The 26953-nt window shown below is 41.2% G+C and overlaps 1 protein-coding gene across 7 annotated transcripts in view; it reads left to right on the forward strand.

The window, feature by feature from the left end:
• The window catches only part of PARD3B (par-3 family cell polarity regulator beta), a 2197040-nt gene that overhangs the window by 432017 nt on the left and 1738070 nt on the right, over positions 1–26953 (forward strand). For all 7 annotated transcript variants that reach the window (XM_069733662.1, XM_069733664.1, XM_069733663.1 and 4 more), the window contains exon 3: positions 15193–15346. In XM_069733662.1, coding sequence (XP_069589763.1) covers positions 15193–15346 — 154 coding nt within the window. The remainder of the gene's footprint in view (positions 1–15192; positions 15347–26953) is intronic.

A 26953-nucleotide genomic window follows, 5' to 3' on the forward strand; every position in this document is an offset into this window, starting at 1 on the left:
CCTCTTTGTGAACAAGCACACGCGAAACGCGCGTCAGGGGGGTCGATCTGGCACCTCGGCACTTTACTTTTCTTCACCATGGGTAAGATAATCTTCTATTTGATACACTAAGACTGCTCTATTTCCTTTTTTGTGTGCTGGTCATTATGACAAACATTAGGGCACACATGTATAAATAGGCATTCAGTGATCTTCACGCACACTGCTGATATACTAACTGGGTGCTATATAACCATCATAGAGCAGTATACATGTTATATCTTGGTGAGAGTGTACATATACTCTTTGGCTGTGCTGAGGTTTCACTTGTTTCCCAACTAGGTGTTCTTTGTCCTTTTTATTTATATTGTTGTATGTCTTTAGAATTAGCATGAAGTAGTGACCATTAGATTTAGCTGTTAGGTCATTAGAGACTTTAGTGAGGGCAGTTTCAGTAGAGTGTAAAGAGCGGAAACCAGATTGAAGAGGGTCGAGAAGAGTTATCTGAGAGATAGCGGGTAAGACGGGAGTGGACCAGGCATTCGAGGAGTTTAGAGATGCAGGGAAGATTAGAGACAGATCTATAGTTAGCGGCACAGTTTTGATCGAGGGATGGTTTTTTAAGTAATGGATGTATGATGGCATGCTTAAATGAGGATGGAAAAATACCGGAAGTGAGAGAAAGGTTGAATATTTTTGTTAGATGATAGGTGACAGCCGGGAAAAGGGATTGGAGAAGATGTGCCGGAAGGGGGTAACTGGTGCAAGTGGTTGAGCGAGAAGATGCAAGGTGCCTGATTACTTCTTCTTCTGTAACTGGTTCAAAGTCAGAGAGTGAACTAGATGCAGTGGGGATGGAGGACAGTGCATGGTATGAAGAGGTTGGGAGATGATTTCCTGTCAAATGTGGTCAATTTTTTCTTTGAAGTAATTGGCCAGATCGTCAGCGTGGAGATCCATGGTTGGGGCCTGCACTCTTGGGTTGAGAAGGGACTGGAAAGTGTCAGAGACGTTTAGGGTTATTGGACAGCAAGGTGACAAGGGTGTTGAAATAGGTTTGTTTGGAGAGGTGAAGGGCAGAGTTGTATGTATTTAGCATGAACTTATAATGGATGAAATCTTCGGGTAGATTAGATTTTCTCCACAGACGTTTGGCGCACCTGGAACACCGCTGCAGGAAACGTGTTTGCAGCGTGTGCCACGGTTGTCCCCATCTGTGCTGAGTTGTTTTATGTATAGGAGGTGCAGCTTTGTCCAGAGCACTTTGCAGGGTTTCATTGTAATGCTTCAGAACAGAATCAGGACATGAGATGGAGGAGATTGGGGCCAATGAGGACTGCAAGTTCTTCATAAGTTTCTGGGTGTTAATGGCCTGTATGTTTCTATAAGTGTGGAAAGTGGGGGAGACCTGAGCGGGATGGCAGTTCTTGATAGAGAATGAAAGAAGGTTGTAGTCAGAGAGCGGGAGAGGGGAGTTTGTGAAATCATCCACTGAGCAAAGCCGGTTGAAGACCAAGTCGAGGGAGTTTTCATAAGTCCATGTTGCGAATCTCCATTGGCGGCTCTATCAGCCACTGTAAGCGCTAGCCTCTAATTCAAACAGGTAAAAAATACGGATTTCTCCGGAACTGTGTGTCCCAACTAGCCCAAATTTAGTACCAATAGAAAGCCAATAGTAAAATAAGATGAATGCTGGGTGTGTTATGATTCTGACATGTTCTGAAGCGGAGATACGAGCATTGTAAAACTTTGTTAAATTTGGTAAGTTTGAGGAGATGGGATTGTCCGAGGAAACCAACCCTTTTAGTTATGTCACCAGGCTGAGCTATAAGTTTAATTCAAGGCACCCAGCAGTGAGTCTTAATTGAGGAGCTGTTTCTACCCAGACCACCTGATGCACTGGGACATTTGGGGTTCCACCTACCAGCATGGTTTTACCTGAAATGAACTGAGAACATGTGAGTTTTACCTTTTCTCATTTAATTTCTTTATTTTATAATTACCTTGTACATATTTTCAATTGTCTCTTTTGTAACATCCTTGTAATATTTTGATAAAACACTGCCTAATCTTTCAGAGTAAAATATTCAAATTACTAATTTTCATTCTTCCTGCTCTAAAACGTATCCTAAGTCTTCTGAAGGGAATTACGCTACTGTTTTGGGTTAGCTTCGGACCCGTTTATTCGAAGCTGGTGGCAGCATACCGGTGTTCTGTGCCTTTGGGAGTCCTTGTAGCGACTGCGGCGTTGATGATTATTGTTCCTGCCTGAGTGGGAGTAGTTATATCGCCTCACTGCTGCGTTCCCAATAGCCAGTACATAGCAGGCAGCTTTTCTGGCGACTAATTACCCTAGGTGCAGTACCTAATCTGACCTTAGGGTAAGGGGGCGCTAGAGAGCTGCAAGTTCAAGCGGAACTGTAAAGCGGGATACATAAATCCCTGCAGTTCGTGGTATATTGAAGAGCAGTGGGATAACTAAAATAAGCCCCTGTTGTAAACTAAGAGGTCAATAGCCTTGTGTGTGTTTTCATCACAGTGTAGCAGTGGAGGGATAACTAAGATAAGCCCCCCTGCACATGTGATAGCCGTCTGTTGGCCTAAAGTTACCCCGATCCTTGAAGTAGAGGTGACGGTGTGAATCGTGACATATTGTCCATTATACAAACTTCTTAATTAACAGTCAAGACAACTAATTCAATTGCTCCATTTTTTTAGAACTAGAAGTGAAAAGAAGGATAAATAATCACTTTTATTGAATCTTGAATCAAAGTAGGAGGCCCTTTTTCTGTGAAAATAATAAATAAGGCAGAATTAAAGTAAGAGCATAGCTGAGTACTAGCTAAATGTGTGGTTGGGAACAAAGCCAATGGGAAGAACATTCAGACTATGGCATCTTCCATGCATTAAATATTTTCTGCTTGGGATTAATGGCCTTGTGCTGCTTCTATTTATATTTTGACTTGGTTTGTCAGATAATGTTCTTTGGCAATTAATAGGTAAAGCAGACAAAACTTGACAGCATCTTGTAAGATCTGTCTAAAATATTGACATTGTGTTACAATTATATTAAAGGTTTATTAGCGTTTTTGTCTTTAGAGAGTAACTATTTATGATTTTATGTCCATAAGGATTTAGTAGCACATCATAATTGATTAATAAGAAAAATGTAATAAAATTAAGGAAAGACAAAGTATCTAAAAATACGCAATAATCCTTTAAACATTGTACTCGGAAGCAGAAATACTGCATTATGTATTTTTCATTGATGGATGTTGTGGAGTTAAAATCATTGCCACAACCCCTTTACTAAATCAAAGTTGCTGATCACTGTTGGATGATTTGAACTTAGCCGCGCTTAACATTACTTGGCTAGATTTTTTTTTTTTTGCTTTGCAAAATTTCTACTTTATATAAAGTCTCTAGTTTTGCTGTTACATCCTTTACATAAGAGACTGAACTGCATCGATCCTTATCTCTGTCAGGGAAGAGTCAGGAAGCCCTCATACAAAACTGATGGTTGGCTGGTTTGGCTGACTTTAAGGCTGTGTGCACATGTTGACTATTTGCTTGCAGAAATTTCTGCATCATTTCTGCATCTCTTGGCAGGAAAAACACTAGGGGAAAAAAACACACATTTTTGGTGCATTTTTGCTGCATTTTTGTATGTGTTTTTCATGCATTTTTGCATATGTTTTTGTACAGCAATTAATGTTTTTTTGAGCTAAATAAAGATATTTAGGGTGATGGTATTAGGGCTTGGAGTCGGCAGCTGTCATTGACACCAAGCTCTAGGCTTAGTTATGAATAGGTGTCAGGTTGACACCCTCATCACTTTACCGATAAGTAAATACAGAAATACACATCCTTACCAGCCTATGTAGGAGCGTTAAGATAACCAACATACATAGGCTGTAACTAGACAGCAACTTATAGTTCTAAAGAAAAAAAAATGAAAAAAAAAATGTGGTCTCCTGTGTGATTTTAATGACCAGCATAGGGAAAGCCAATGGCTGAGGGCTGATGTTAATATTCTGGGAAAGAGCCTATAGCCATAAAGGTTCCCAGGCTATTAATATCAGCTCACAGCTGTTTACTTAGCCTTTACTGGCTAGTTTACAGGGGGACCTCAGATGAAAATTGACATAGGGCCCCACTATAAAATGTAACCAGCAAAGGCTAGGCAGACAACTCTGGGCTGATATTAATAGCCTAGTAAGGGGCCATATATATCAGCCCTCCCAGACTAAAACAGATCAAATCTGGAGCTTAGCCTCACTCTTCCCACTTGCCCTGTTGCAATAGCAAGTGGAGTTCATATTTGTGGAGTTGATGTCACCTTTATATTGTCAGGTGACATCAAGCTCACAGGTTCGTAATGGAGAGGCATTTATAATACACCTATGCATTACTAACCCCATATTGATATTGTATAAAAACACAGACACCCAAAATAAAGTCCTTTATTTTAAATAATGACACAGGTTCCTTTAATGTATCTTAATTACACTATACTCACCGAACGCCTAATCCACTGAAGCCAATGTCTCCTGCAACGAATATAAAATAATACCAATATGCCTCACATGTTCACAGAGAAGGTAATCCATAATGTCCCACGACGATGATGATCACTTTAACAGTCACTGATGTGACTGCTCTCAGAGGCAGCCGGGAATAGACTACGTCTTCTATCAGCGGCACCGGCTGTCACTGTTATCAGTGACAGCAGATGTAGCCCAATGGGAGCTGTAGTCTCATCAGCCCATGCCTGCTGACCTGCGGTAAGCTTTTCACTGCGGGTCACAGTCACAGCTGCAGGGTCACATTAAACATTTGACAACATGATCCCGCAGCGCTCTAGCCGACACTCTGCGGTAGCTTTGCATCGGGTGAAAGTCACAACTGCAGGGTCATGCTGACATCTGACTTCATGGTCCCGCAGCGCTCTGATTGATGGTCTTACTGGCGGTAGCGTTACCACCGATAAGAACCACCGCACGCCTATGAAAACCAACCTATGGACGATTCCACTTTCCAGTCCTCTAGGGGGAATAACAAAGTAATAAGTAAATAAAAAAAACACTTTCAGCACACACACAGTTTTCCCTCATTAAAAAATGCTGTGTCCATAAAAGTCTGATCTATCACAATATAAAATTATTAATTATATCAGTAAATGTCATACTGAGAAAATAAAATTGAAACACCAGAATGATGTTTTGATTTCTGTAATTCGTAATAAAATGAATAAATGCAGTAAGAAGGGATCAAAACATTGTATCTACATCAAAATGTTATCAATAAAACATACCAAAAAGCAGTACTTTGGCACTCAAATTGCAAGCCAAAATTATATATTTAATGCAGAAAAACAAATTGTCCACAGATAATACAGAGAGCCAACATTTTGGCCTGGCGAGGCCTCATACATCTATTTCAATAGAAATGTGAAAAAGTTATGGCTCATAGAAGAAAAAGAAGAGAAAGGGCAAAGCAGTCCCAGTTGTCATGGTGCTAAAGGACCTTAGTTGTGCACTGTTTGTATATTCAACAAGCTTACAAGCTTAAAATTAATAAGTAGACAAAATAAGTTAATTTTGGGACCATTTTTTCAATCTTGATGTAATCATGAAGAGATTATTTATAAAACTGTAACAAGGTATTCAAAGGTGGGCATACTTGTCATGGGGATACAGTGGCAGAGAGTGGTTTCCTCTATTTCAGGGGTAAGAAGATAACAGTAGTTGGCTACACGCACACCTGCACTGGTTGAATCTGTTATGCTTTTTAGTTAGCTATGCACATTTCCGTTGTTTGTTGGTTGTAAGGGTTGAACTCTCCTGCTTGTGTACTAAAGCCATCCATACTGAGATACAGCCCCTCTAGTATAAATACTTCTCAGCTTGGGTAGTTGCCAGTGATAGCTTGCTATACCTTGGAATTGGTTTGGAGCTGAGAGCCATGGAAAGAAAAGTCGTTTAGAAGTTGTCTCCAGAGATTGTTGTTTGGAAGTTTGTCTGGTGCCTTCCTTCTCCTTATATATCTCTTTTGGTTTGCCTCTCTTTTCCTCTCCCTTTACAGTATATACTATTCCTTATTCTGGGTGCACTGAGAATGATTGCTGTTTTCTTTTACCCTTGTCTTTTTCCCTTTGTGTCTGTATTATATAGCAGGACTAGTGTTCCTGCTGCCACACACACTAGCCAGGGCCGTGCCTTGGGCAAGGCAGGGATAGAAACATGATCATCGCTTGGGATGAAAGAACCCATTTAGGGATGTACGAGAGATCAGGGCTGCACAGGGAAAATTGAGGGGTGTCCCTCTAATCTTTCCTTAGTTGCAGTGCTTCCCTTCCCATCCGTCTCGCCATGTGCCGTCTGGCTCCTTGGTGGATTGAAACAATACCTATCATAGTGCCTTGTGGAGATGGTGCAAATTGATTTCCAGGACCCAGTCCAATTAAATATATCGGTAATCTGTGTCCATCTAACAGAGACCTGAGAACTTGAAAGCATCCATACCTACTCTTTTCATTAACTGACCTGGCGCTATATCATCCGTGACGTGACATTGCACCATGCTGACTAATCAAAAGAAGAGCTGCAGATGCCGACTGGTAGGAGGCAGTTCACAGGGTTCCTTTATCACAGGAAGAGGTTATGGCCATGGCCTCTAGACTGGGTTCTACAAAACGATTTGCACCATTTATAATGCATTGCAAGATTTAGATTTGGCTTTGCATTACCACTACTATGATCGTTACTATATTACTGCTGAAATATTCTATAGACACAGAAAAAGGATAACCATTCCCAAATGGGTTAAAAATACATTTTTAATTAAGCAATTTAATAGACAATAATATTCATATAAATAGTCAAATAAGTATAATAATAATAATAATTTTATTTATACAGCGCCAACATATTCCGCAGCACTTTACAAATTATAGAGGGGGCTTATACAGACAATAGACATTACAACATAACAAAAATCACAGTTCAAAATAGATACCAAGAGGAGTGAGGGCTCTGCTCGCAAGCTTACAAACTATGAGGAAAAGGGGAGACACGAGAGGTGGATGGTAACAATTTCAAGTATTGCACAAAGGGGGAATACACAAAACAAGGATAGAAATAGAAGTGGGACACCTGGAAATTGCAAAGCAATATGTAAATAACTTCACAATACTGATATAAGTTATCTACTTAGCAGAGAAAATAAGGCACAGTGTCACATAATTCAGATGATAGGTCTTAGGCCGGGATCACACATACGCGAGAAATGGCCGAGTCTCGCAGGTGAAAACCCATCTCTGGCGCTGGCACTCCGGAGTGGAGCGTGCAGGTCCATATATTGCTGTGCAGCTGCACGCTCCGCTCCAGAGTGCCGGCGCCAGAGCTGGGTTTTCACCTGCGAGACTTCGCCGTATCTCGCGTATGTGTGATCCCGGCCTTATAGGTACTATCAAAAGCAGGTAATCCATAACCAAAATCAAGTAAAGCGATTCATATTTACCTCCAAGTGTAGGTATCCAGGTGCCCACCACACCCGACGCACGTTTCGCTCTGAAGGCTTCGTGCCTTATTTTCTTTGCTATTCACAGGGATATCCTATTGTGTCTAGATGAACCGTGTGGTTTATTTTATTATATTTGTAGCACATGAACTTTATTTGTATTTATATTGATACTGGATACATTCAGGCACATGATATCCCTTTGTAAGTAGATAACTTATATCTTTATTGTGTAGTTATTTACATATTGCTTTGCAATTTCCAGGTGTCCCAATTCCATTTCTGTCCCTGTTTTGTGTATTCCCCTTTGTGCAATACTTATTTGACTATTCATATGAATATTATTGTCTATTAAATTGCTAAAATAAAAATGTGTTTTTAACCCTTTTGGGAATGGTTATCCTTTTTCTGTGTATATTTTAGTTTTTCCTCCTTCCTTGGGTTTTTTTGACATTTGGTATAGAAGGTTTCTTGGTATCATATGCTGAAATACTCTGTTAACTCCCAATAGTTATGACTTATACAGTGTATACACATTTACAAATTAATTATAATCAGTTATTCCATTATTTTTAAATGCGGAAAATATTTTATTTTTAAATAATTTGTGGCTAGGCAAAATACCTAAATTCAGAAAGCCAGCAATAAATAGTTTTATGATTGAGTGTTCTCTTGTGTTGGGTGCTTTATCTTGCGCTCTCCATTAGCCATAAAGCTCATTTTAATTACAAGTGGTGAACTGCTCAGATGAACAATAACTGCCTGGCACCTATTCGAGAAAATAACTAATTAGGCTTTGCGAGACAGTAAGATATTGTGCTTCAGGATCAAATTGAAGTTAAATCTGCTCTATGCAATCCTGTCACTAAAGATTTGTATCAGCACAATCACATGGACCTGAGTGTTTCCTAACATTTGCTGGGGTCTAGAGACACATTATGATCTAATCTCATGTAATGAGTTGGTCAGTTTTACAACTGATGACATGTTAAGAGAAACCTGTGGTTTAATCACCTGTGAAAAGACTGTGGTTATCTTATCTTCAGCTGTCCAGTCATATGCCTGGTTTTGTCCAGGTCAAGTTTAACGAAAAATGCACTGAGCAAATAAACAAATCAGAACATTCCCTGTCACCACCGTGTTCTCACTTTACCACGGAGAATATATTCAACAAAGACTTCTAATTGAGAAGCAACTAAAATAGTTGTTTTTGTACTGATTTGGTCTTAAAGCCTTTTCGTAAGATAGCTTATATACTTGAAATTTCCAGTATAGTGTTGTCAAATTATTCTTGAATGGTGCAATTATTTTTTTTTTTTTTCACTTGGGGAGGTGGAAATTAAGTTTCTTCTGAACATATTCAGGTCCTATTTCACAAATACATCAAAACGTGCATCAAACTGTGCAGGTCGCATGTTGTGTTAGCTCTCTGCACATGCTGCATTTGGGCGCTCCTGCTGCAGCTCCTGGGTCTCTCTTTCAAACAATTTGCTGTTTGTTCTGAAACTAGATGGTGGCCCGATTCTAACTTATCGGATATTCTAGAATATGTAGGTAGTATACAGCACAGGCTGCGTACTATATTGCACAGTGACGTAGTATATAACACAACCGACGTAGTATCTAACATAGCGATGTAGTATATAACAGAGCTATGTAGTATGTAACTCAGCGTACGTAGTATATAGCAGAACTACGTAGTATATAACACAGACACGTAGTATATAACATTGCCACGTAGTGTATTGCACAGGTATGTAGTATATTGGTCAGCCACGTAGTATATAGCAGAGCCACGTAGTATATTGCCCAGCCACGTAGTATATTGCACAGGCACGTAGTATATTGGCCCAGCCCATGTAGTATATTGAACAGGCACGTAGTATATTGCACAGCCACGTAGTATATAACAGTCACGTAGTGTATTGCACAGCTATGTAGTATATTGGTCAGCGACGTAGATTATAGCAGAGTCATGTAGTATATAGCATAGCCACGTAGTATATTGTAGATGCACGTAGTATATTGCATAGCTACGTAGTATATTGCACAGCCATGTAGTATATAACAGCCACGAAGTATATTGCACAGTCTACGTAGTATATAACAGAACCGACACAGCCACATAGTATATTGCACAGCTACATAGTATGTAACACAGAACACGTAGTATATTGCACAGCCACGTTGTATATTGCACAGTCACATTGTATATTGAACAGCTACATAGTATATAGCAGAGATGTGGTATATAACAGCCCACGCAGTATGTAACACAGCCCACGTAGTATATAGCAATTTGGTCACTATATGCGTGGTTAAAAAAGACTTAAAATAAAAAATAAACATATACTCACCTTCCGAAGGGCCCTTGAAGTCCTGGCGCCTGTGTGCAGTGCACACGGCAGCTTCCGGTTCCAGGGTTGGTATGAGCGCAGGACCTGTGATGATGTCGCGGTCACATGACCGTGACGTCATGGCAGGTCTTTCTCACATAGCATCCTTGGCACTAGAACCTGCCACTTGCACTACCGAGGACAGCGCGACGTCGGAGGGTGAGAATAACCTTTTTTATTATTATTATTTGTAACATTAGTTCTTTTTACTATTGATGTTGCATACACAGCATCAATAGTAAAAAGTTGGTCACACAGGGTTAATAGCAGCGTTAATGGAGTGCGTTACACCGCGGTCCGTTAACACTGGTATTAACCCTGTGTGAGCGCTCAGCGCTGACTGCAGGGCTGTAAAGCAGCGGCCATTTTGCTGCCAGACTATGGCCGTCACTTATTGGTCGTGGCAGTGGTTGTGGGCGTTTTGCCACGACCAATCAGCGACTTGGATTTCCATGACAGACAGTGGCCGCGACCAATGAATATCCGTGATAGACAGAAAGACAGACAGACGGAAGTGACCCTTAGACAATTATATAGTAGATGGGAGATATTAAAACATGTGGCCATAATACTAGTTTGCTACACTTTTCATATCCTTCATTAGATATCATAAGCTTCTATTACCTATTCACTGAATGTTTTTTTAGTGTATGATCCTGCTGATGAGGCCCCAACTGATCACACAAATAGGGGTCCAAAGTCCCTTTTGTGAATCGAGCTATAGTAAGCATGTGTACTGGGCCGCTTTTAGACAAAGTGGCGTCCTGGGCAAAAGTTTAAAGTGAGGCCCCAAATGCTCCCACATTGCACCATCACACAGAAATTTTTCTGTTGTGTTTACAAGCGCTAAATTCCAGCCGGTAAACGAGCGTGATCGACAATATTGAAGTCGTTCGATGCTTGTTTCCCGGCCTCTTTAGGGTATGTGCACATGTTCAGTAATTGGCCACGCTTTGGATGCAGCACATGTCCGCTGCATCAAAAGCGCTGCCGTCTATTGAAACGCAGGTGAATCCTCTGTGATCACTGAACCTTGCAGATTCACCACTTCCAATACATTGTACAGGTGAAATTTATCTTGCGAAAACTCGCATCTCCACAAGATAAATAGACATGCTGCAGTCTGGAGAGACGCGCCACATGTCCGTCTCCATGGGTGAGCTGTGGGCGTCTGTGCACGCATAGTGGACATGAGATTTCTTGAAATCCTACCCACTATGCTGTAACATCTGGACACCACACAAGTACACAGTGTCCAACCCGCAGGGTTTACTGACTGTGTGCACCTACCCTTACTTCGGCTGAGGAAGAATGATTGGTACAGATAGTCCTCAATACAGTATAATGCAGATCCCGTATATTACATATAGTAAAGTGCACTCCCCTCAGTCCTTGATAGAGTATAATGCAGCCCCCTCAGAGTATACTGCAGCCCCCTCATAGTGTATAATGTAGTCTCCTCATAGAGCATAATGCAGACCCTCTCAGATAATGCAGCCCCCTCAGAATATAATGCAGCCCCCTCAGAGTATAATGCAGTCCCCCACACACACACACAGTTTAATGCAGCCTCCTCACAGTATAATGCAGCCCCTTCAGAGTATAATATAGCCCCCTCAAAGTAATCTTTATTTTTATATAATAATTATCTTTATTTTTATATAGCGCTAACATATTCCGCAGCGCTTTACAGACATTATCATCGCTGTCCCCATTGGGGCTCACAATCTAGATTCCCTATCAGTATGTCTTTTGAATGTGGGAGGAAACCGGAGTGCCCGAAGGAAACCCACGCAAACACAGAGAGAACATATAAACTCTTTGCAGATGTTGTCCTGGGTGGGATTGGATCCCAGGACTCCAGCGCTGCAAGGCTGCAGTGCTAACCACTGCACCACTGTGCTGCCCAAAGTATAATGCAGCCCCACATAGTTTAAAGCAGCCCCTTCAGAGTATAATCTCCCCCCACATATTATATAATGCAGCCCCCAAACACACAGTCTAACGAAGCTCCCCTACACACAGCATAGTGCAGTCCCTCCACACGGTATCGTGCAGCAGACACACACACAAGCAATACTTACCACTCCTCCTTGTCCCCCTGCTGCTTTGGCTTCGGCAGAGTGTCTGTGTCTCATCAGCTCCACTGCTGACACTCGCTGATTCAGAGGCAGAAGAGGAGTGATGGGAGAAGGGAGTGTCACATAACTCTCTGTGCTCTATCCCTTGTTTCAACCGTTGAAAAGTTGAATGTGTGATGCGGGGGGGGGGGTGGGGGGAGCAGCGGCGCCAGGCCCCTTTTACTCAGGGGCCCCATAGCGGCCTGGTCTGCCTGCCCCTAACACCAGCCCTGCATGTGTGACCACCTCTCTTATTCATAGTGAAGAAAAGCAGTGGTCGCACATGCTCACTTACACTCCATTCACAAAAATTACTTTAGCACCCCCTTATCTGCTTTGGGGGGAGTCTGGGTAGCTGGACATACAGTGACCATAAATTTATCGTCTTTCATATGGATAGTTGATAAGTGTTATTTATTGAACAACTCTTATACAGGCAATTGACATCTTTTAATAAAAACCTATATGAGGCCCTTATAAAAAGCAAAGGGTGGTCAGCACTGTTGTACCCAGGGTTGGCTGTAGAATCAAGTTTGCTGCACATTTACATATAGTTTATGAAACGGTGTGGCACTTTTGAGGAAATTAAACTTTAGAAAAATGAAACATCCCCTTAACTATTGCAGATATGGCAATGACTTTAGTCACATTTACTGGTAAGAGTGATGGTGATCCTCCCTAAATAGAAAAAAAAGTGTATTCTACAAATTTCTTAAAAATGTAAAAAAGCTGTAATTAAATTTATATTCAATTTTCATCCAATTATGCAAAAAATAATCACCAGTGACCCTCGGTAAGACTTTGTCTTGGCTTCCTTGGACTATTGAGTGGGATAGAATAGTTGGAGTTAGCCGAAGTGCCAATATTTTTTTTAGTTTTCAGTGAGTTGGGCTTTAATTACGTTTTCTATTGTTCTTACAGCTGTTCATAGAGAACTGTTTCCATTGTAAAATCTCTGTTGTTTCTAGTTTTTGTTGTTGCATTCTTTAAATCATCCATTTTATACTGCTGTCATAGATTATTATTAGCTGTGTATGTGTGACAACCAGAATAATCCATTATTTGCAACATTACTATTGTACTGTGATCTCGGGTCGAAGCTGTGATCATAGGTTTTCGTCTTTAATTAGTACAGGCACATTTTACTTGTTAAGAATGTTTATTTCTTATGCAGTAAGATTTTTTTGCATTGTTTTAATTTGCACGGACAAGAAGCTTTCTTTTAAAAATACATTGAAACGGCAGCATTTCTTCTTTTTGTGCTACACATTAAAAAATAAATACTTATTTGCAGCATGGTGGCTCAGTGGTTAGCACTGTTGCTTTAAAGCACTGGGGTCTTTGGTTCAATTCCAACCAAGGACAACATCTCTAAGGAATGTAAATGTTCTCCCTGTGTTTGCGTGGGTTTCCTCCGGGTTCTCCGGTTTCCTCACACACGAGAAAAACATTCTGATAGGGAATCTAGATTGTGAGCCCCAGTGGGGACAGCGATGATGATGTCTGTAAAGTGCTGTGAAATATGGTGCCGCTATATACAGTATATAAGCATAACAAAAATGATGCAGCCCCCATGCAGTCCTCTTGACCGTAATTGGCTGCTCATACTGGTTAGTAGAATGCAGCACAAGACTTCTCCAGGATGGGGCAGTAAGTGGCATGGCCATCTAATTGGTTGTAGCTCCACCTTATTCTACAGGTACTGGAGAGAAGGGCCTAGAACAATGTATAGTATTGACTACTCATGACTGGCAGTTGCCATCAACAATAGGTATCAGGCTCTTTGGTTCTAGTAATCATGGAGGATTACCACTGAACACACTATCATTTCAAACGGCATCTAGACCTTATGCAACAAAAGGGTCTCAATAGGAAAACACCATCAATTGACTTAGACTGAATGTGTGCATTAATTCAGTAAGTTTTGTATATAAACAAGTTTATTGGTTCAGTTAATGTCTTCTGCTTTCTAGTTTTGAGTGTGAAAACAACTTGATAATTTCAATTGTATTTTCGTCTGTCACAATTGTAGAGAATTGCATAAATAACTCTGTGAGAACTTTCTGTATAGTCCAACTACTGGTCGGGATATTAGGGAAATTCACATTTCCAGCAATTTCCTAAGAGTAGACACAGGATATCACCAACTGTTCCATGCACAGGATACATTAATGGTAGTCTGTATTCTGCTGACATTCACATAATCATCAGATCATTCAAATTCTTTACGCTGTATTTTTGATCACTGTTGCTTGGAAAAATTGCAAATAAGATAATACTTTTTGGGAGAAGTTAATTATTTCTCAGTTTTATTTGGGTACATTTACTCTACCTCATCTGGTTTTGCTCTGTCCACTGTAAATTTGTTATATAAGAATTTACTTCCATCCTTGTTAGAGGTCACCACTAACTAAATCTCACGAACTGTGAAATCGGATATTCTATTGTAATTCCACCATTTTTAAAGGAACCTGTCACTAGATTTATGGTGCCAGAATTGGCTTGAGTCAGAGCCCGAAAGCATGATTATAGCCAAGCAAGTATATGCATAGTTTCAGACTAAGAATTTTTGATAAGCCAGCTGGGACCTATAAGGAGAGACCTGGTTAGTCCAATGCGGTCTCTGGCCTGCTTCTCTCCACCTACTCCAGTTGATTGACAGTTCTGTCTGTGGACATAGGGAGAGATCTATCAGTCATCTGGATTGGGGCAGACAGAAGCGGTCTGGGGCTGTCATCCGATTAGTTATGGTAGGTCTTTACCTATAATCCTTTGCCGGCTCTTCTCTTCTGTTTTCTGAGAAAAACATACCTGGCTGTAATTATTACTCATATTGCCTGTGGATCAGGCAGCATTAATCTAATGACAGGCTGCCTTTCACAGCTCTTACATTCTTGATCTTCCGTGTAGATCACTTCATTGACATCAATTGGCAAGATAACCTACTGTATTAATTGACATGTAAAATATAATGATGGGATGTGTGTACTGACTAATTTACTGTAAGTGGCTAGTTATCGCATGTGTGAAGCCTTGCTGAGAAGTTATTAGCTATGTCACCTTCTATATTGCATATACAGTCATTTCTAGACCTGATTATGGCTGTGCTTGTCATTTGCTGGAGCTCCTTGCTCTGTAGAGGCACATGTTTAACCATTTCTATCTTCTTTTCTCAGCTGATTGCCGTGTTTGATGAACAGGACTCGTCCAACAGAACAGAAGATGCATCTATTGTCACAGACCGTCTCAGTCCTGACCATTTCGAAAAAGAGTCCCAACACCTGCCTCTTCGGGGGGAGATTGAAGTCACTCCCTCAGCTCTGAAGCTCGGTATGCCATTTACCGTTCACCACTCTGTAGTTACTTCTGTTACTTCTGCTTCTCGTTTTTGTGAAGGTTTTATACAGTATGGATGGCAATTGTACTCTGCTCACTTACCCTTATTTTGGTGGATAGCTTTGTGGAAGTTTCAAATACCCTTGTCTCTTCCGCATATACTTAGGAGGAATGAAATAGCAGGTTTACACTCGCAGCCTTGTTATTTTACATTCTGTCTGCATTAGCTCCAAACTCAGTATCTTCTACACGAGGGAAACAATCTGTATGACAATGCAACACAGATCTTAAGCCTGAATGATGGCTTCAGCCTAAACTCCAGGAGAAGGAAATCTTGTAGAATGAATTGTTACAAGGCATCTCAATTTCCATCTATTGTCTGTGTCTTAAACATAAGCAGTTACCTGTCGCATCTTGTCTCTACTCTTCTCTTGTACAGTCTTTATTTCTTGTCACTGCAGTTTTTCTTTTCTGTGTTAATTCTTAAAATCCTTGTTACAGGTTGATGGGAGGAATAGGCATAAGAAGGTCAAAATACAAGCACAAATGTAATTTGTAATTACACACTGTTTAGCTTTTTTACACACATTATGCATTTATTCAGATATGTAAAATGTCTATTTCTCCTTTCTTTTCTCTGCCAGCACAAACACTCTGAAACCTGAATGTCTGGTTTTGTTAAAATGTCCTTGTACAATACACAGTTAGATGCCAAATTACATTGCAGATCTTCCTCTCTGCGCTCATCAGCGAGAATGCAAGCAGCACACTTTAGTAATAATACAATTTCTAGTGTCATATCATATTGTAAGAATGAGCGAGTGGTAATTAGCTCTTTGATTATCTCCATAACATCTCAGCATTTACAATTATAAGAACTAATTAGGTGAGAAATAAATGATAAACTGCAGAATGGATATCAAAGACGAAAAGGAAAGTGAATATAGTGTCCCGTGCAGTAGGACTGATCATAGATGAGGATGCCATCTTAATTTGTATTAATGAAAGAAAATAAAGAGAACATTAACCCATTACTATCAGCGCTGTGATCATCTGCAATGTTTTCACGCTTTACAAAATTTTTGGATCGTTTGAACACTTAGTTATTAGACAACCAGACTCTGATGTCTTTAATTGGTTTAGAGCAGAAGATAGTAGGATGGCTACTTATTGGTGCACAAGGGACAGTTTCCCCTTTTTGGAGGAGAGCGGTGTGCAAGCAAAACATTCTGTCACTTCTTTCATGCTCCTGGTCTGTTCTGTGTTACTCTTGGAAAAATTCCATATACCACATATTTTTTAAATTATAAACTCCCTTCATCATTCCTGCAATAATTGTCAATCTCGGGTGTCACTGCGGAAAATTATTCTATGTTGTCTGTTGTGGCACATGTGGAATGAAAAGGAGACCATAAATGGGAGAGTTGAGTATCTATGTCTAGTTTGGGTTCTGTATAAGTGGGTACATATGTTGTTAATATTTATAGGCTGTGAAGGATGACACGAGAGAGATCACGCAGAAGCCCTCTGCTGCCACCACATGTGATGAACCCCGCACCTCGCTACCCAACCTGGCGTCACTATAACGTCAGTAAAATCACGTGGTATGGTCTCCTCACTTGTAGCAATGTGACGTTCTGCCCCCTTTGGGGATACATACGGTTAGCTTGAAGCAGTTTTACACACACACACACACACACACACACACACACCGTGTCAACATGGGTCCAGAGAGACATGGGGAGTGAGAGAATGTGGCCCATGCAGTCACTGACAAGGCACCACACTCCCTCACAACCCTGACAGGCTGAGAGGACCCTTTAACGAGCACCAGTGAAATGGAGCCTTATCATCCTGGTAGGACTGCCAATAGTTCCTCGTTAAATATGAGCCTGGTCCGTTAACGTGATTATATTGTGTCAGAAACAAGTCCTGGTAGCATGGGAACTTATACCAAGAAATGGTCTTGTGGATTCATGGATCGAGATAAAAGAGCAGCCCAAGGTTAAGTTATATATTTAATCACCTTAAGGGCACACTAGACCATATACTATGTACACGATGGTTACACATATACAATGGTTAGATATGTAAATACAAATAGTGGTAGGACAAAAAATATAAGCAGAGTATATATCAATTACCAGGTCATGTTAAATCATGAGCGCTGGGCCACTGGGGTCATGGGCTGCCTGTTGTCTTCTTAGTCCCTTCTCAGTACGTTACTCAATGCGGCCCCCACTTCTGAACTGGATGCCATGCATAATAGAGAGAGGCACCACATAGCCCTACACTAGACTTTATCCCCTTTGGGTCTCTACCCTCCTTCCATCTGAGCTAAACGTAAATCTCCTCCCCTTGCCTCTGCAATTACACACTCCAAAACCTATGAAAGATCATAACTCCTTTCTGGATGGTCCTAGGGTGGTGGTTCTGGTGCATTAAGACCAAACACAGCTTTGATAGCTGGTTTCTACTGGCTGTTCTATGTATCTCCATACCCCTGGGTGCTAGAACGGGGTCGAGACCCAGCCAGTTCTGGGGATCTCGGAAATTTACACAATGTACGGCTAGGATGTATAGTATCTCCATAACACCTTATGGAATCATAGCTGACTCAACAAAGCAGTTTAGACCTCATGGTATCCACATGGCAGCTAGCCTTTTGTTCTGCTTTGAGCTGACTCAAGGTGTGAGATTTGTCATTCATAGCCCTTTAAGGCTTTACCTCCTTGCTGACCTAGCTGCACACTAAAGGGATTTTTTAGAACCACATGGTAGATAGGATACAAACAATTGGCATGAAATTATATCTCCAATATTCTTCACAAAGGCATAAGGGCTGTATATGTTTTGAGGACTCTATATTTTTGGGTGTGTTCAGTGGTCTATCTTTTGGGAGTCTGAGCCTATGCTTCGGGGTTTTTGATTGACTTAAAGAAATTGGGGTCTATATTTTTTATAGGTTTTCAATTGTTTAGTGGAGTCTGTATTTTTAGGTAAAAAAATTGTAAATTGTATTAGTGACGCAAAATCTTTAACCTCTTTCTGACCTCGGATGGGATAGTACGTCCGAGGTCAGACACCGCGCTTTGATGCAGGGCTCTGGCGGTGAGCCCGCATCAATGCCAGAACATGTCAGCTGTTTTGAACAGCTGACATGTGCCCACAATAGCGGTGGGTGAAATCGCGATTCACCCGCCGCTATTAACTAGTTAAATGCCGCTGTCAAATGCTGACAGCGGCATTTAACTGGCGCTTCCGGCTGGGCGGCCAGAAACGAGCGCATCGCCGACCCCGTCACATGATCCGGGGTCAGCGATGCGTCAAAATAGTAACCATAGAGGTCCTTGAGACCTCTATGGTTACTGATGCCGGCCTGCTGTGAGCGCCCCCCTGTGGTCGGCGCTCATAGCACACCTGCATTTCTGCTGCATAGCAGCGATCTGATGATCGTTGCTATGTAGCAGAGCCGATCGAGTGGTGCCAGCTTCTAGCCTCCCATGAAGGCTATTGAAGCATGGCAAAAATAAAAACAAAGTTTAAAAAAAGTGTGAAAAAATTAAATAATATATAAAAGTTTAAATCACCCCCCTTTCGCCCCATTCAAAATAAATCAATAATAAAAAAAAAAAATCAAACCTACACATATTTGGTATCGCCACATTCAGAATCACCCGATCCATCAATAAAAAAAGGATTAACCTGATCGCTAAACGGCGTAGCGAGAAACAAATTTGAAACGCCCGAACTACGTTTTTTTGGTTGCCGCGACATTACATTAAAATGCAATAACGGGCGATCAAAAGAATGTATCTGCACCAAAATGCTATCATTAAAAACGTCAGCTCGGCACTCAAAAAATAAGCCCTCACCCGACCCCAGATCATGAAAAATGGAGACGCTACGAGTATCGGGGAAAATGGCACAATTTTTTTTTTTTTAGAAAAGTTTGGAATTTTATTCAACACTTAGATAAAAGAGAAACTAGACATGTTTGGTGTCTATGAACTTGTAATGACCTGGATAATCATAATGGCAGGTCAGTTTTAGCATTTAGTGAACCTGGTAAAAAAGCCAATCAAAAAACAAGTGTGAGATTGCATTTTGTTTGCAATTTCACCGCACTTTGAATTTTTTTTCAGTTTTCTAGTAAGCAACATGCTAAAACCAATGGCGTCGTTCAATAGTACAACTTGTTTCGCAAACAATAAGCTCTCACATGGCCATATTGACGGAAAAATAAAAAAGTTATGGCTATGGGAAGAAGGGGAGCAAAAAATGAACACGGAAAAGCGGAAAATCCCAAGGTCATGAAGGGGTTAATATTTGTGTCCTATATTAACAGACAGACCTTAGTTTTATTTCCAAAAATCAAGATAACTTGGTGATTGCTGGGACTCTGGAACCCTGAGAATAGCGCACTGCGTGGAACAGTGATGGAAATGCTCAACCTCCACTCTATTCATTATTTATGTGTGTTTGCAAATTACAGCTTTCTGCTTTTTCCAACAGTCCCATAGGCAATGAATGGAGCTGAAGCTGATCATGTGCACCTCCACTCCATTCAGGTTGCATCTACAGAGCCCCATTCTTCGGATTCCGGAGCCCCCATCTTAGGGATTTCTAGGGGTTCCCCTATAATTAGCAAGTAAATCCCTAATCCATGGATAATTAATAATTTGATCTTTTGGGGAATAATTAATTAAAAAATATATATATATTTCATTTTTACTTATATAGCACCACCATATTCCACAGCACTTCACAACATACAGCGTAAAATATTTAGTAACACACATAGCTCACTGCCTGTGTATGACACTCTTCAGGCTTATATACTTCCTTCCTTGTCTATTCATACAAATGTAATGAATTGCCTGGTTGTCTTTAACCCTTTTACGACCAATGACATATAAGTACATCATAGCTAGCCTTCCCCTCTTTGGTACTGGTTTCGCCACCGAACCCGCATCTTTTCGGGCACATGACAGCTGCAGCCCTGCTTTGTGTAGGACAAGCCATCAGATGATCGCAGCTCCAAGTTCCCTAAGTAGACTAATGAAGCAAGTTAAAGGTATTAAAAGAAGTTTTAAAAAGTATTTAAAAATTAATAAAATATAAAAGTTCAAATTACCCCTTTTTACCCCATTCAAAATAAAACAATGAAAAAAACAAAAACACATATTTGGTATCGCTGCTTCCAGAAATGCCCGATCTATCAAAATATAACAATAATTAAGCAAAAAAAAAAATAAGCCCTCCCCCATCTCCAGATTCCAAAAAATGAAGACACTACGGGGTCTCAGAATTTTTTTTTTTTTTTACAAACTTTGTATTTTTTTTTTTACCTCCTAAAAAATAAAAAAAAGGACCTACCGTATACATTTTGGGTATCTTCAAACTCATAATGACCTGGAGAATCATAATGGCAGGTCAGTTTTAGCATTTAGTGGATATGGTAACAAAAAATAATCCAAAAAACAAATATGGATTTGCACTTTTCCTGCAATTTCACCACAATTGGATTTTGTTTCCCATTTTCCAGTGCACTATATGGTAAAATCAATGGAGCCTTTCAGAATTAAAACTTGTACTGCAAAAAACAAGCCCTCATATGGCCATATTGACCGATAAATACAATACTTATGACTCTGGGAAGAAGGGGAGCAAAAAACGAAAACTCAAAAACGGAAAAACCCAAAGTAGTAAAGGGGTTAAATGCTCCCATTTTATAAATGTTGCAAAGTCATTTTCACAGTAGCTGGTGTTGAAATGCAATACCAGTAAGCATTATGAATGGAGAATTGGGGTACTTGTAAGATCAATGTTTGGTAGGTGATAGAATTCTGTAGTTAAAAACGGACTAATTCGGTTCCAAGAGACCAAGTTTATACCACATAAATACCACTGAGTTGTGAGCTGTACACAGATATAGGAACCAAAATCATACAGCTACTGTTTATTACTACTACTACTACCAATAGTTCTACTGCTATTACATTTTCTGCATTTATTATGTTACTATAAGCCCTTTTGTAATGCTTATATTTATTGTCAGCCCTCTACTGATTACTCTGCCTACATCATAAAAACGTGAACAAAGCATACCTCCAGCAAATAATGAAAATGTTATATTGACCAAGGAGTCACATAAAATATGGATTCTTAAGTTTAGTTTTATTTACTTCCAGGCTTGTGCCTTTCTGCTCATTTAACAATAGGATTTGTGTGTTAAAATCAATATTTTAATGGCTTAGGGGTGAGAATTGTCCATGGTCTCCTGGTTTATTTGTTAAAGTTAGAACTGGACCAGAGAAAAGTGTATAAGAAGTATCTTAAGCTACTTTCCCATTTGCAGCAGCAATTAAAGGGGCTGTTCACTACTCGGACAGCTGGTTCTCAATTGCTATATTCCATCCCCATAGGGTATATTGGGGCTTGCATGACATTTTTATGCCATGTGAACCCTGTTACAAATCAGTGGAAGTCAGAGAGAAGCAGTAGCACTTTCTTCTTCCAGATGACAGGTTTGTTTGAAGAAAGTTAGAGTGAAGTGGCCCATTAGTGGTCGCGGTTTGGCAGCAGGACTCATAGCTTGATATAGCATAAAAATGCCATTTAGCATGGGTTGAATACAGTGGCATGTAAAAGTTTGGGCACCCATGGTCAAAATTACTGTTCTTGTGAACAGTTAAGCAAGTTGAAGATTAAATGATCTCTGAAAGGGCTAAAGTCAAAGATAATCATCCATTCTTCCTTGGAAAATTCTTCCAGTTCTGTGAGATTCCTGTATCATCTTGTATGCTATTTTGAGATCTTGCCATAGACTTGCAATGATGTTCAGATCAGGGGACTGTGAGGGCCATTGTTAAACCTTCAGCTTGTACTTTTTGAGATAGTCTATTTTGGATTACCCTAATGATCCTACACACCTCACTATCATCTGAACATCACTGAAAATTTGTGGCTAGACCTCAAAATAGCAGTACATGAAAGGCGACCATCTTCAACTTGCCTAAGGCTATGTTTCCACGTTCAGGATTCCCAAAGTGCCGCCCCCTGTTGTACGCGCGGCGATTCCCCGGATCTGCCGGATGCAGCCCTGCATGCATAGTGGAGATGGAATTTCACAAAATCCCCACCACTGTGCTATAACATCTGGATGCTGCGGATTGGACGCTGAGGCTGTACATAGCATCCAATTCGCAGCAAATTCTGAAGGTTTCCTGACCGCGGAAACATACCCTTACTGTTCACATTAGCAGTAATTGTGACCAGGGGTGCCAAAACTTTACATGCCTCTTGCATAGCAACAGAAAAATTGGTTGTCTGAGTAGTGGACAACCTCTTTAAAGTGGTTTTCCACTAACATTTGACCTTATTTCATATCAAACATTTTTTTAACCTACTTTTATTACCTGAGCTGCTTCTATGAGCATATCTTTGTGTGGGTCATATAACCCTTTTGTTGTCATTCAGTCACTGCTTTCTGTCGGCTGCTTTTGATCTGCACATCGGAATTGGATGAAATCTAGAGAGTTCACTGGTTGGTATGCTGCTGTAAGCAGGTTGCGGGATGCAGTAACAGACAAGAGGCAGAGCAAGGGTTAACAAGATTTAACAATATAATAAACAAGGTATTCACTCCTCACAGGGAGGTTAATGGTTAAAGGAGGGTTAACAAGGGTAACCACTGTAAAGCAATAGCAGTCCACGCAGCTGCTGATTCACGCCAAACTGCGCAGCTGCTGATTCACGGCAAACTACACACGGCTGTGCGTGCTTTGCTTTTTAAGCTGCCCCTCCTACCCGGGTCATGAGGTTGGTCCGGGTCCTCATTTCTCCCCCAGGCAACAAGGGAGGCAGCCTCAACAGTTCTTCACCCGGCTCGGTACAGGTACCCGCGGTCCGGTCTTCCTCCTTACACTGCCACTTATCCATTAGTGACAGGAGTCACTTTCTCAGATCACTGACATCACTCTCCTCCTCTTGTTAAATCATGCCGATATTTTGGTGCACTGGCCTCTTGAACTGACAGATACTGCCTCGTGCTGCTTGTCATTACAAAGCATATCACAATACTTATCAGCTGAAAGATCCGGTGCTCCAAAGCATTGGTAGGATCCATGCAGAAGACAGTGAAGCTAAACTGAATTTGGTGATGAATGGTGCAAACTGACTCTTCCAATGTTTTGAAGCACCTTCCGCTTCAGATGACAAGCACTGTGATATGCTTTGTAATGTTAAGCAACACATCGCAGTGCTTGTCAGCTGGAGGGGCCGGCATTTCAAAGCATTGGAAGAATCTGTTTGCACCACGGAAATGCCAAGCTCAGATCAGGCTTCACTTTCCTCTGCAGTGCTTTGGAGCACCAACCCCTTCATTTGACGAGCACTAAGATATGCTTTCTAATGATAAGTGGCAGATCACAGCACTTGTCAGTTGGAGGGGCTAGCACTTCAAAGCATCGTCATTGTCAAGCTCATATTTTGCTTCACTGTCTTCTGCTTGAATCCTGCCGATGCTTTGAATAGCCAGTATCTTCAGCTGACAAGCGCTGTAATTTGCTTTCTAATGACAATTAGCAATGTTCTGTTCAGTGGAGGAGAGTGAAGTCTGTTATCTGAGTTTGCATTCTCAGATTTTTGTCACTCATTGAAATTTAGCTCAGACTCCAACAGTGACTTGCTCTTCTCATTTTGTCCAATTCCGACGCCAAGTTCAGAAATAACAGACGAGAAGCAGTGTTTCAATGACAACAAAGAGTTAGGCCAGTCTCACACGTCCAGATAATTCCGGTACCGGAAAAATCGGTACCGTAATTATCCGTGTCTCCGTGAGCTCACGTAGACCATCCGTGTGGCACACGTGTGCCGCCCATGTGCCAACTGGGTACTACACGGAGCGTGCAGGAGACAGCGCTAGTGATAAGCGCTGTCCCCTGCATCTGGTGGGAAGGGGGTTGGGGACAGGGATCTTTCTTTTAAACACAAGGACAAAAAAAAGGATTTTTCATATCTTCTTTCCAGCGAACGCTGCTGGAGAGAAGATATGAATGGCCGCTTCAGCACCACGTGGGGGGGACAGCGCTTACAGTAGCGCTGTCTCCTGCACGGCACACGGACTGCACACCGACAGCATCCGTGTGCGGTTCGTGTTTTACACGGACCCATTGACTTTAATGGGTCCGTGTAATCCGTGCGCTCCCACGGTCCGTGAAAACACGCTGACATGTGCAGTGACACATTGATTTTAGTGTGTCTACGTGAGTCAGTGTCTCCGGTACGTGAGGAATTTGTCACCTCACGTACCGGAGCCACTGACGTGTGAAACCGGCCTTATATGACCCTCACAGAGATACGGTCATAGATGTAGGGCAGGTAATGCATGAATTAGGTCAAATAGTAGTGGAAAACACCTTTAAAAGAGCATATCACATCTTCTATCTTTGGGAGCGCTGTTTACCTGTCGGTGAATAGGTGCACTCCTGAGGATTGACAGTTGGCCTAGACTCTTCGCCCTTCGCATAGTTGTCTCTGCAGCATTGGAGGACTGCAGGGGCAATGAAGCTGGCCGGGTCCATGTATTCAGCCAGCATCAGAGAGAAGCTTGAAAGTTCTATAGCACAGAGCTTGAAGGGCACTATGCTCCTTGCCTAGAAGGCCATCCACTTCTAATATGCTGCAGATGTGTCTCACATCACTGAAAATGCAGTAACACAATGCAACATAGGATACAACTATTTTTTTACGGTGTCGTGATGCGACCTGCTACATACTGCAATTACGACACAGAGTCACATTTCCAAATATGTTTCATCTTCTATCACTGATTGCAAGTGAAACACTTGCCATACACTTCAGTGCAAGTCACTTACAAAATGCCATTTACCAGCAACTTGGATATTTTATTTACAGGAAAATCGCAGCTGCAACTTCAGATTGCAGAAGTGATCGTGGTAGCTTGATTTGTCACCGTGTAGCACTTTGCATTGTAACCCACTTAAGATGAAACAGCTCCTTAAAGCTATAATGAAGGCCCAGTTGGGGCTCCTCCATTCATGCTGCCCTATGCATACACAGTTCTATCAACCGTGACATTCGACACATGAAAAAAATAACATTAAGGGGCGATTCATTAAAAAGTATACACCGATTTAAAAAAGTTGCAATATTTTTGTGTAACACTAGACTGTGAAAAAATCTTTATACTTTGGCATTTTCACACCAATCCCATCCGGCTCAGTGAAAGCATGTGGAGCATGGGCTGGACTGGGTGTGGCATTGGCCCTCCCCTGAATTTATAAAAAGTTACTCCACTTCAGTGGCATATGTTACGCCAGGAGTGTTACTCCAGTCTTTAACTATAGTGGCATATTTGTCGAGGTGCACAGATCCGACTCGCAGATAGCAGGGGAATTGAGGATCGGCATTTTCTATTTCAGCATGCCCAATTCATTGCCTGGAAGCATCTTACTCCTGTCTCCCGATTGAGAACTATTGCATGCTTAGATGAGTCAAACTTGCATATGTTTGGGATGTCTGGATGAGTAGCATGAATAGCTTAAAGGGACACTGTCACCTGAATTTGGAGGGAACAATCTTCAGCCATGGAGGCGGGGTTTTGGGGTTTTTGATTCACCCTTTCCTTACCCGCTGGCTGCATGCTGGCTGCAATATGGGATTGAAGTTCATTCTCTGTCCTCCGTAGTACATGCCTGCACAAGATGCAATCTTGCCTTGTGCAGGCGTGTACTATGGAGGACATAGAATAAACTTCAATCCAATATTGCAGCCAGCATGCAGCCAGTGGGTAAGGAAAGGGTGAATCAAAAACCCCAAAACCCCGCCTCCATGGCTGAAGATTGTTCCCTCCAAATTCAGGTGACAGTGTCCCTTTAAGAATGCACATGTAAGTGAATAAGCACAGATTACACCTGAGTACTTAGAGAAAGAGGTAAGCAATAATATCCAGCAAGTGATCCCCAGATTCCCTCAAACATTCAGTGTATATGCAGGAATGTGTTTTCATTTTATGCTTTCATTCCTTCAGTGAAAATCAATACATTTCTAATGCTCGTGAACAGTGTATTCATATGGGGCTGTCCCTAAGAGCCAATGCTTTTAACCCCTTCACAACCTATGATGTGTAGGTAACATGTTAAATGCCGCTGTCAATCCCCGAGAACAACATTTTACATGGCTGCACCAGAAACGCGTCACTAATCCCAACCATCGGTGCTCCTGTCACATGATCACGCGGCGATGGTAAGTTGGCTTGACAACCAGGAATCTGAAGCAGACCCATGTGGTTGTCATTGCCGCTCATAGCAGTGGCCGGCGTTCATAGCAGATGGTTAATTCTGCTACACATAACATGGCTGAAGCTCTAGTGTGTGTAGCACAGGTGATCGGAATATTGCAGCGTCGAGTTTCCTTAGGAGACTATTAAAGCAAGTTAAAAAATGTTTTTAAAAATATTATAAATGTTCAAATCATCCCCTCTTTGCCCCATTCAAAATAAAACAATAAACTAAAAATAAAAATTTTTTTTTCACCACTGCCATTTTCCAGTACACTATATGGTAAAACTCGTCC

This window comes from Ranitomeya imitator, chromosome 7 (genome assembly GCF_032444005.1).
Source record: "Ranitomeya imitator isolate aRanImi1 chromosome 7, aRanImi1.pri, whole genome shotgun sequence".
Taxonomy (NCBI): Eukaryota; Metazoa; Chordata; class Amphibia; order Anura; family Dendrobatidae; genus Ranitomeya; species Ranitomeya imitator.